The following is a 12013-nucleotide window of genomic DNA, read 5'->3' as shown; positions in this document are numbered from 1 at the left end:
AGAGGGGTCGGGCCTGGTCTGCTGCGCCCCCCCCCGGCTGCTGTATCGGCCCCCACCAACGGCTGGATTCTTCCATTTGCTTCTGGCACTCCATCCTCAAGCGTTGCTTTGGTGTCCCCCTTGCAGCTGCAGATTTTTGAGTTCATGAGACCTACAGGGGAAAGAAGCCGTAACTTTGCATAAGTCTTTTCTGGATACAACTCAAAAGCGCCTTTCTTTGACAGATCAGGGGTTAGTTTGGGTCTCATAATCTGCCTGTTCTATCTGGGGATATACTCACAGCTTTGTAGTACAGCAGCTGTTCTGCCTTTTGGGCAGTCGGTTCTTGGATTTGCCGATTCAGGAAATCCCGTCCACTGAGAGCATGCTGCTCTGTTTTCATAATGTTACTTCAAAGCCTTCTTCTCAGATGGTTAAGTAACAAGATGCCATATCATGACGACTACTTTTTGCACAGCTGAGTAGTCAAGTTTGGATTTGTATCTGGGTGTGTGTATTTTATTAGCAAAGAATGTGGGCTTTAGAATCATGTGACGCTGAAGCATCTTCTTTGGAAAGATTTATTTTGCTAAGCTAATAAGATATCTAAGGACCAAATTTAAGCAAATTTATTACAATGTGGGAGACAGGGACAGATGGGATGGAAAGAAAGGAATCAAGTACCTGTGATGAAATATAATAGCTTTTTAGTGTAAGTGAGAGATGAGTAGTAACAACAGCAATAACTACAGATGACAGCAAAGTCATGGTTTTGGGGGAAGTAGTTTCCTAGTAGTATTCAACTTGGTGCTCATTTGGCTGAGAATATTTTTGAACTTCATAGGACAAACCAAAGCTGCATTTCTGTTTTGCATCTTCAACTAGCTGAGAACTCTTGCAAACACCCAAAGGAGAAATGAGGCCAGTTGGGTTCAGTGGTGGTTCTTTCTGCCCTCTGCTTCAACCTCTCATAGAAGACCATTCCAGAAGAGGGAGTGCCATTGGGTGGCATGTTAAGTGTGGGGTTGAAGTGCTTTGGTGGGAGAATGTTGCCATATGTGAAATGGCCCTTAAGTGCTGTGACGAAAACTTTATTGCTATTCTTCTATCCTCTCTATGAGAAAATGAGTTAACTTTAGGTGTATCCAGAATTTTCCAGAAAACCAGTATATATAAAAAAAAGATTCAGGAGGTAAGTGGCAAGATAAGGCTGTTAGATGCAGTTGCTTAAGGCATACCAGCTTCTTTTCCATATTTGTTCTAGGAAGGTGTGGGACCCATTTGAGCTCTTGGGGTTAATTCTTAATGACTGGCAAGTCTTCCAAAGTCCAGTTAGCCAAATCCTCAGTTAGCACTTGTGTCCATTTTTTGAATGAGAAACCCTACCAATTTTGAGGAAATGCTAAATATGCTTCCTCCCTTTCTTTTACAGAACTGTTTGTGTGTGGCTGCAGAAAGACAGTGGTCAGTATTGGCCTAACACGTGCCACCCACTGCCTTGTAAGTCTTTGCAATACTTGGAAGCTGCAAAACTCCCACAGCAGATGGTGTCTCGGCCTGAGCCTGCCCTGGCTCCAGATGCAGGGATTACCTTGTTGCCTTCAGCTGGGCCATCACTTACTCCACTACTGGTTGGGTCAGGGGAGGCTAAGGCGGACCCTGGGTCTAGTAACCCACCGACGTTTCCCGAGCTGCAGAGACTAAGGTCTGAGAGAAGGAGAGACCTGAGTACTCGCAGGAGGAGTGCTCGCCTTCGGACGAGACAGGACTGGCTGCTACCCCGACAAAGATAAAAGGCTGTCGGACCCTGCCCCAGGTTGCGGGAGCAACATTGCTGTATGCTAGATCCTGCCTGAGATCCTGTACCTGTCCTTGCCTGGTTTCCTGCCTCGTGTCCTGCCTTGGCCCTGTCGGACTAACTCCCAGCAGAACCTTTGGATTCTGGACAGGTCCTGGACTGTGCTTCACGGGTTACCCCCGGGCCCAGCACAGTTGCTTCCATAGTCATATTAGTCCCTAAGGTTTCTTAGGAAAGGTCTCTCTGTAACTGTCTGAGACCTATTTCGAGGTTATGATAAATAAAAATATCCCATGTAGCTCTTTGTTTCCCTGTAGGCTCTGCATACCTCCTGCCAGAAGAGGATGGCCCAGGAAAAAATGACGGTAATGTCTATTTCCAAATATATGTTCAGCGTATATAAGAAAGTCCTCCAAGCAGTTCTAATTGCTAGCCTTCTCGTCTTTACCATTTAGATGACATAACCCTTGAAGACCTGGAGGGAGAGCAGGGGCCCATTTTCTGTGAGCAGCAGGACAGCTTTGGAAGAAGATGGTGGAAGAGCTCCTCCATCAGAGGAGCTTAAGAAAGGCCCAGGAAAACATGAAGGCGATGTCTATTTCCAAGGATATGTTCAGTGTATATAAGAAAGTCTCTAAAACACCTAGTCAAAGTCTTCCCTGCTAGGGTGAGAAGCGCTGCGTTTCCATTATGCTAATTATTTCTAAACTTGCATGTGTGCATTGAAACTAGCATATGCAAATCTGTCCCCCCATTTGGCCACCCTGATAGCCTCTCTTCTTTCTCTTCCAATAAAAAATTCAGAAACAATTAGCCAGGGCCAAAGAATGGCAGTAGGGATGATAATTTAGATAAACCAATTTCCTCTCATGATCCTTCCTAGTAAAGATTTGGGGTGAGGGGCCATGGAACTCCTTGGAACTTGCAGAAGGGCTGTACCTCGGTGGTAGGCGGTCTGATTGACATACAGAAAGCGGACTGATGGAGAAGGGATGGAGCAGTTTGCCCTTCTCAAGTGGGCTGCAAGAGGAAGCATGCTCCCTCCAACCAGCATAGAAACACACCTTTCAACTGCCAGCCCCTGACAGGTTAGTAAGACTTTTTGCAGGCTAGTAACTTTTGTGGCTTATTTTATGAAAAATCCTCTCTTTCATTTTCCTTTCATTAGAGGATTTTTCATAAAAGAAAATGCCCATCAAAGGAAAATGAAAGAAAGGGAAAAAACGGAAATCTGGGAAGAAATACAAAGAAATGAAAAAGAATTACTTAATAAACCAGACAATGAAAACATTAAACAGAATATAAAAATCCTTCAAACACAATTCTCAATGGTAATAAATGAAGAGCTGGAATGGAAGATCAAATGGCTAAAATATAAACATTTTTAATTCGGAAATAAGCCGGGCAAACTCTTGGCCTGGCAACTAAAGAAAAAACGAGATGAAAGATTAATAAAATCAGAATGGATGATAAATGGTCTGATGATCCAAAGGAAATCAGTAGATGTTTTGCCAATTACTACAGAGTTAAAGAAAGAAGGCCCTGAAAAAAGTGGAAAAAATTGCAGAATATTTGAAGAATGGACTGCCTAAAATCTCAAAAGAGAAATCCAGGATATTAAAACTCTCCCATTGTCCCTTTAGAGGTACAACAAGCAATTCAAAGAGCAAAAATAGGAAATACCCCTGGGCTGGATGGGCTCCCTGCAACTTATTATAAAAAGATGGAAGAGATATTATTCATGCCCCTAAAAGATACTATGAATGATGTGTTAACCAATGGGATTTTACCATCTTACTGGAAAAAAAGCTATATCACACTCATTCCCAAACTAGGTTCAGATCTTACAAACATTGCCAATTATAGACCTATTGCCCTGCTTAATAATGATTATAAAATCTTCACTGATGTCCTGTTTTCTAGGCTTAAAATAATTCTCCAAGAAACAATTCATAAAGATCAAACCGGATTCTTACCTAGACGCCACATGCAAGATAACCTCAGATGTGTCATTAATATCTTAGAATATTTAGATTATAAAATAGATAAATCTGCTGTTATCATGTTAGTCGACGTTGAGCGTGCATTTGATAATATATCGTGGAAGTTTATGAAGGAATTGTTGAACCAAATGGGAGTTTGGAGAATCCTTTAGTAAAGTGATTAATGCCATCTACACGGAGCAGCGAGCCAAATTAATTATAAATGGCAATGTAACAGAAGAATATATGATAAACAAAGGAACACCTCAAGGCTGCCCACTATCCCCTTTAATTTTATTTTGGTTTTGGAAGTTTTAAACAAAAAAATAAGAGAGGACAGTGAGATCAAAGGAATAACTCTGGGAGACAGGGCATATAAACTCAAAGTCTTTGCGGACAACCTACTCATAATGACTGAGAATCCAAAAGAGGGTCTGAAAAGGATAATTGAGGCAATAGAAAACTTAGGCAAGGTGGCAGGTTTCAAACTGAACATGTCAAAGATGAAAGTACTGACCAAAAATGTACCAAATAAAGAAAAGGAGGACTTGGAGAAAGCATTTGGGTTAAAAATTTGTAACAAAGCAAAATATCTGGGGATTTGGCTATCTCCCAAGAATATCAATCTTTTTCTGGATAACTACCTTGACAGCCTGGGAAGAGATAAAAAGAAATCTTGACATTTGGAACAGGCTAAGTTTATCCTTTTCACGAAGGATCTTAATTATAAAAATGACTGTGCTTCCCAAATTATTATTTTTATTTCAATCAATTCCAATACTGGGTAGGACAGACTGCCTCAAGGAATGGCAGCGACGAATATTGAAATTTATCTGGCAATGGATGATACCTCGAATTAAACATCAAATCTTAATTGATATTAAGGATAGAGGAGGCTTTTCCCTGCCAGATTTAAGATTGTATTATGAGGCGGCTGTCTCACCTGGCTAAAGGAGTGGTGCACACTCAAAAACCTGGAATTGTTAGATCTGGAAGGATATAACAACAGGTATGGCTAGCATGCCTACCTGGGTTATGGGAAGGTCAGAGTTCGCAGTAATTTTTTGAATCATATCATCAGAAAATCCCTCTACATGGTCTGGGAAAAATATAAAGACCTTCTTGAACCAAAAGTGCCTTGGTGTATCTTACTAATTGAAGCACTTGCAGTGAAAAAGAAGAACACAAACGGAAATTGGCCTGTATACAAATCAGTATTAAAAGAAGAAGAAAACCAGTTAAAAGTTAAAAATTTTGAAGAAATAAGAGACCAGGTGTCGAATTGGTTTCAATATTATCAATTTGAAAATTTTTAAAATGATAAAAAGAAAGGATGTGCGACGGAGATTTCAAAATTTGAATCCGACCCGGTAAACAGACCAAAACTCTTTCTAAAACATACAGACTCCTCCTTGACTGGAAAGTCAAGGAAGATGAGGTCAAATCAGCAATGATTAAATGGACGCAAGCCTTTGGCCACAACACAGACATGAGCCAATGGGAACACCTATGGAAAGTTAATTGGAAATTTACAGCATGTTTTGCGCTAAGGGAAAACCTCCAAAAGATGCTATATTGATGGTATTTAACCCCCTGTAAACTTTCCAAAATGTTCCAAATACATGCTGGAGATGTGGAGAACCAGGTGGAACTCTCTTCCACATGTGGTGGGTGTGTAAAAAGATTAAGATCTTTTGGAATGATATATTGAGAGAGCTCAAAGCAATGTTAAATGTATCTTTACTGAAGAAACCAGAATCATTTTTATTGGGCATTACAGGTCCAGACATTGTTAGGAAGATAAAAGTCTTTCTGTATGCCACCACTGCCGCAAGGGTATTTATAGCAAAACATTGGAAGAGTGACAAAATTCCCACTAAATCTGAATGGTTACTAAAGCTGGTAGAATATGCTGAATTAGACAGTCTCTTGGAAAAGATCAAAGATAAGTCAAAACAGGAGTTCATTTCAAACTGGGAACTTCTAAGGAGATACTTGAAGGATAATTGTTGCAATCTGAAATCAGTGGTAGCCTTTGAGTAATCTCTGTGAGTAATATAGATTAAAAGGGAGAAAACAGATTTATATATACGTTTATCAGAGTGGAAAAATTGGGAATGGATGGGAAGTCAAACTTATGTTCTAAGTATATTGTAGAAGGACTTACATTTTTTATTATTATTATTTTGACAAAACTGACTTACGTAAAACAAGGAAGATATGTCTTTGATGTACAGATGCAAGTATGAACAATAAAGCAATTAAAAAAACACTTTTGTGGGTTATTCACAACTCTGTGTTCGTATTTGGTTCAATTGTCATTGGTGTTGGTGACTGACTTTCCCCATTGCTGGTTGCTATGCAGGCTTGAGGCCACCTTTCAGCAGATCTGCCTTCATGCTGTCATTTTCCAGCACTACCCTCCTTCTGTCGCTTTGTTCCTCGAACGTCAGGGACTGCGAGCACAACCATGAACCGCAGAACCTGAACACGGAGTTTGCCCTCGCTCTCTACGAATGCTGGGCAGAGCTCAATCATGGAACCAACCTTGCCATTTCCCCAGTGAGTGTGTCTTTTTCTTGGGCACATTGGCCCAACTGCAGCATGCTCTGGGATACAGCACTCATGGTAAGGCAACCCTCTGAGAAACAGCTTTTCGTCATGAACTTCACCTTACAGCTTGGACTGTCCTGGGGGAAAAGCATAAAAAAACAAAAGTGAGTCATACAGGGGGGCGTACTTCCATGTTCCATGTTCTTCAATGGGCTTTACATGTGCATGCTACACCTTTAAAGTACATTCTTTCCCACAAATAATTCTGGGCACTGTAGTTTACTTCTCAGAGTTGCCATTCCCAGCAACACTTAACAAACTGCAGTGCTCAGAATTCTTTAAGGAAAGAATGTGCCTTGGCAGTTGGACTAAATGATCCTTGGGGTCCCAACTCTACAATTCAGTGATTCCGTGAACACACATGGAGCCATGTATTGGTGTGCGCTGAAAGTTAGCCACACTTTGGTTCTACTGAAATCAGTCACAGTCCCATTGATTTATGAAAGTGTGGCTAATTTGTCTAAGAGACTGATAACCCCAATAAATTACATAGTTCTTAGATCAGGGCATACAAGACTTCCTACACACTGTGTACAGAAAAGTGACCAACTCGAACCAAAGCTGGAATGCATCTTTTTCTGCAGTCTGTTCAGCATGCTGCATTCTGGGCAAACAGCACAGCACACCAGGCTAACTTAGGTGAGCATAACAGGACTACAGCTCAGATAAATGGTTTCCCACAAGCACTGGAGGTAAAGTGACAATGCCCCCCTTTAGCACCAGGACTTTGAGATGTCAGCTAAACAGACTGCAGGACTTCTTTCTGGAACCAAGGTTGATAATAAGCACACAGGGAGACATTGCAAGAAAAGGGAACAGCTGCTCTCACGATAGGAACATAAGAAGTTGCCTTGTACCGAGTCAGACCATTGGTCCATCTAGCTCAATATTGTCTGCACTGGTCGGCAGCCCCTTTCCATGGTTCTAGGCAGGATTCTCTCCCACCTGGAGATGTCAGGGGCTGAACGTGGGAGTTTCCGTATGCAAGCAGATGCTGTACTACTGACCTTTCCTTTTTATTATGAAATATTTATATAACCAGATTCTTGGACCGCTTACAACAAGGAAAAAAACACATGAAAACTTACATATACATTCATACCTTGGATGTTGAATGGCTTAGTTGCCAAACATTTCGGCTCTTGAACGTCAAAAACCTGGAAGACGAAGAGTTTGGATTTGATATCCCGCTTTATCACTACCCGAAGGAGTCTCAAAGCGGTTAACAATCTCCTTTCCCTTCCTCCCTCACAATAAACACTCAGTGAGGTCAGTGAGGCTGAGAGACTTCAGAGAAGTGTGACTAGCTCAAGGTCACCCAGCAGATGCATGTGGAGGAGCGGGGAAGCGAACCCAGTTCACCAGATTACGAGTCTACCGCTCTTAACCACTACACCACACCGGCTCTCCGGAAGTGAGTGTTCCAGTTTTCGAACGTTTTTTGGAAGCCAAACGTCCAGTGCAGCTTCAGCTTGAGTGCAGGAAGCTCCTACAGCCAATCAGAAGCCACGCCTTGGTTTTCGAACGGTTCCAGGAGACCAGCGGACTCCCAGAACGGATGAAGTTTGACAACCAAGGTACGACTGTAATAAAGAAAGCATATATGTATGTACCCTTTCCCCTTAACAAATAAATTGATTGTATTTTCGTTTTTACAGCAGGTTAAGAGAATGCCCTATTCAAAACCATTTTCTTCCTTTTAAATTTTTAGACCACCCTTACATCTCAGGGCGGTACCTGGATTAGCAGTTCCTCCTTCTGTTAACCCAGTTATATAAATATAACAGCTACCTACCTGAATATAAATATAAAGTTTTATAGTTTTTGTCTAGAAGTGAAGGCTCCTAATCAACATCTTTCCCATTTCCACTTTCCATATGTGACTGACTTTCATCAATCATCTCCACATTGCCTCCCCACCCTGTTCTATAAAAATAATAAAAATTCAAGTTACATCAGTGTCAGCATTTATAAAATGAAGTTGAATAAATAATAATAATTTCTTTTCAATTTTTACAGGTTCAGGTTTTTTTTAGGAAGACTTACAAATGCTACAGAGTAAACATGTCCTATCCATGCTTCCATATATCTGCATTCCTAAAAAAATATAAAAAAACATTAATAGGACATTTTAAGTCTTGTAACTATCAAGAAGAAGTTGTGTGAAACTTATGGCTGTAAATAAAAAGAGATGCTTATTGCCATTTCTGTGGTGGTTCTGTTCTGTTATAGCAGTTATAGACTTCTGAAAAATGCCTTAGGGCTCCTGCTTTCGAATCCTACTTGTGGTTTTCCCACAGTCATTTGGTTGGCCGCTGTGAGAACAGGATGCTAGAGTACATGGTCCGTTCGTCTGATCCAAGAAGCTCAGCTGGCTAGAGCACAGTGCTGATAACGCCAAGGTGGCAGGTTTGATCCTTGTATGGGACAGCCATATATTCCTGCATTGCAGGGGGTTGGACTAGATAACCATGGGGTCCCTTCCAATTCTATGATTCAATGCTGCATCTTTACACGTTGCACCTCCATTTATTGTGAGGTATTTCAATGGAAAGAGTTATACCGGGACTGTTCTCACCTGGTAGCTTCATTATAAACCTTAAGGTATGAAGTTGAAGAAAGGTCCTTTCAACCAACTTCAGATGATAGGTGCCATATAATGCTAGGTGCTATAAGGGCATTTCTACCCAAAGTCCCTACCAGGGAAATAAAGGATCTGGAAAAGTTGACCTTGCTCAGTTACCAAGGCTGCATCACTCGGGCTGATAATACTCTTTAGCATTTCGTACCCATCTCTTAATAAACAACACAACAGGATGTCCTTTCAACCAACTTCAGACGACAGAGAGGAGTTAAGTTTCTGTTGGGAACCAACATCGATGTAGAGTATGTATATCTAGAGATGCTGCGAGTCCTGTTCTTTCTGTAGGAGAGAGGAAACAGGACTCGCAGCATCTCTAGAAATACATACTCTACAGTTTCAACCATTTATTTAGACACTTTTGACTTTCCTAAATTTAAGGAGGAGTGTTAAGTCGAAGGTCTGCTCGGCCAGGTGGAGGAGTCTGGCTCTCCTGAGCCCGCCGTGACCCGGGCGGCCCTGGTGTCTCGGAAGAAGGTGAGCCGGAGGGACGGGGCGCAGGCCGGGCGGGAAGTTCTTGAGAACCGGCCCTTCGCGGAATCGTCTGCGCCTCGCCCCTGGCAGATCCAGGGAATTAGGGTTGCCCTGTCCGAAAAGGGGGTGAGGAGACCGAGGAAAGCGAACAAAACTCAGAGCGCCAGGCAGGAGAGAAGCATCGGAGCGGCAGAGCTTCCAAAAACATTTGTCACTTCGCCTTCCCAAGCTGTGCAAGACAGCGCAGAGCACTGGAGACTCTCGAGCTCAGGGCTGCGGGTCGAGTTGCCCCACGTTGGGCAAGCGATTCTTTGCATTGCTAGGGGTTGGACTAGATGATCCTCGCGTCCCCCTTCCCGCTTTACAATGAACGAAACAGGTGGGGGGGGGCAGCCTTCGCCCAGGCCTTCTGCACGCGACTCCGCAGCCCACGAAGAAGGCGCGCTGCGGCCTAGATGCTGAAGAAGACGCTTCGCCCCTCAGTTTGCCCCGCAAACCCGGCAGGCGCAAATCGGCCGCTCATTTTGGGCCCGCTGCCACCGACCAGAGGCTAAGCGAGGCGGCGGCGCACGAGGTCGGCCGGCAGCCCTCGCTGACTGGGCTGCATCGCGTGGGTTGTGAGGCATGGAGGGGACGTGGGGCCTTCCTTCAGCCGCCGGCCGTTGGCGAGCTGAGGCGAATCTTCTCCCTCCCGCCCGCGTCCCAGAGGCGGCCGTTGGCCGGAGAGCGCGCGCTGACCGCGTGACGGCCTGTCCAGGGGGCAGTGGAGGCCCGGTCGCTAGGCAACCGCCAAGCGGTCACTGCCGGGGTCCGGAGAGCGGCCGTTGGACGGAGGGCCCCTTTCCGACCATGGAGGCGATTAAGACCACGGCCGTGTTTCAGAGCGTGGACCCCTCGCTTAGGGCCTATTTCAAGAAACACTCCATACCCGACATCTATGAGGTAAAGGCCCCGCTGAAGGGTCCCAGTGGCGGTGAACACGGGTGTGCGTGTGAATGGGGGTTTGCGAGGGGGACTGGCCCTCTGCCTCCCGCTCTGCTCTGAATTATTCACTCGCCTCTGGTCCCGTTATACGCTAGTGATACTCCCTGTCTGTGTTCCCCAACCTTGGGCCTCCAGCTGTTTTTGGACTACAACTCCCATCATCCCTCGCTAGCAAGACCAGTGGTCAAGGATGATGGGAGTTGTAGTCCAAAAACAGCTGGAGGCGCAAGGTTGGGGAACACTCGACCTGAGTTTCGGTCCACACGTCGTCCTGGGACCCGGGGGTAACTTAAGAAGAACAAAGCTGGAACGAGAGAAGAGGAACGGACCCATATCATAAAAATGCTTTCGTTGCAGAAAACTGGCAAGATATAGAATATAGAGAGAGTTTAGTTTCAGGGCAAGCACTGCAGTTTAGAAAATCTTCATTTGTCTTTTCACTAGGGTGTTGGGGGGGGCATCATTTAAACTGTAACCAAGAGGGTAGATAAGCTAACTCCATCTACTAAATCCTCTCTACTAAATCCTGCCTGCTTGTTTATTACAGTACACACACACACACACACACACACACAAACAACCCTCTCACAAAGCTTCAGGTTGCATCATAAAGATACATCTAAAAGCAATATAAAACCATCATTAAAATATTACTATCAAAAGCTTTCGTGATAAGGGCTAGAACCCCAAACATATTTATTATAGAGTAAGGCCCTTTGGGTCTTAGTTTTGGATCAGCATCCACACTGAAATGAGGCAAAATGAGCCGTCTTTCGAAAACCAGTTCAGTATAGTGTTTGCCTAAAGGATAGACCCATTGAAAAAGTAGTCCCATTGAAATCTACGGATTTATGTAGGGTCGATATCACCCTCTGATATTAAGCCTGCAGTCCTAACACCACTTATCTGGGACTAAGCCCCATTTAATTCAGTAAGAATTACTTCTGAGTAGACATTATTAGAACTGTGTTGTAAGTTAGGTTTTAGAAAAGTGCTTATTCTCTGGCTTAAACTTTTCTAGGAAGCTCTTTCCTTAGTTCTTCTATAAGTGTTCCTCAACTGCCTTTCCATAATGCTTCAACCATATCATGTCATACTAATGCCTGGAGAAAATATAATCTCAAGGGGAGATCGGGAATTATGGTAGACACTTGTCAATAATTGACTTGCATTTTGATTATGCTTCCTTGGAGCATTGGAGTTTGGGAGCATTTTATGTGCATCGGCCCCAGTGGCGTAGTGTGGGTTGTCAGCACCCGGGGCAAGGCAAGTAATTTGCGCCCCCTAACCTGGGGCAAGGCAAATAATTTGCCCCCCCGCTGCACTGTCCCTCCCCCAGATAGTCCCTCGCTCTCTCTCCGCACCGCACCGCACGCCTGGCACCCTCCCCTCCACAGTGGGTGGCGACCCGGCGGCTCGGATTGGATTCGCACAGCCAGCACTGCAGTGAGAGAGAGTGAGTGAGCCAGGTAGGGGCAGAGAGCTGCGAGTGCGAGCGCCCCCTCCAGATGTTGCGCTCGGTGCGGCCGGCCCCCCCTGCAC

General features: G+C 44.1%; 1 protein-coding gene and 1 long non-coding RNA gene across 6 annotated transcripts in view; both read left to right on the top strand.

Moving 5' to 3' along the window:
- The first annotated feature begins 1748 nt into the window (after nt 1-1748).
- LOC310658262 lies at nt 1749-6365 on the top strand. Its single transcript, XR_014502145.1, has 3 exons — nt 1749-2142; nt 2233-3422; nt 5027-6365. It is a non-coding gene; the product is annotated as an uncharacterized lncRNA (long non-coding RNA).
- A 3500-nt stretch (nt 6366-9865) lies between these two features.
- FBXL13 (F-box and leucine rich repeat protein 13) overlaps nt 9866-12013 on the top strand; it is a 72269-nt gene continuing 70121 nt past the window's right edge. For 4 of the 5 annotated variants that reach the window (XM_083399524.1, XM_083399525.1, XM_083399523.1 and 1 more), the window contains exon 1: nt 9974-10429. In XM_083399524.1, coding sequence (XP_083255650.1) covers nt 10112-10429 — 318 coding nt within the window. In that variant the 5' untranslated portion in view covers nt 9974-10111. Of the gene's footprint in view, nt 10430-12013 lie in introns of all 5 variants that reach the window. The other variant, XM_083399522.1, reaches the window with a different exon arrangement.

The sequence above is a fragment of the Podarcis tiliguerta genome (genome assembly GCF_965153285.1).
Source record: "Podarcis tiliguerta genome assembly, chromosome: 10".
Lineage (NCBI taxonomy): Eukaryota > Metazoa > Chordata > Lepidosauria > Squamata > Lacertidae > Podarcis > Podarcis tiliguerta.
This window is presented reverse-complemented; position numbering and strand designations above follow the sequence as displayed.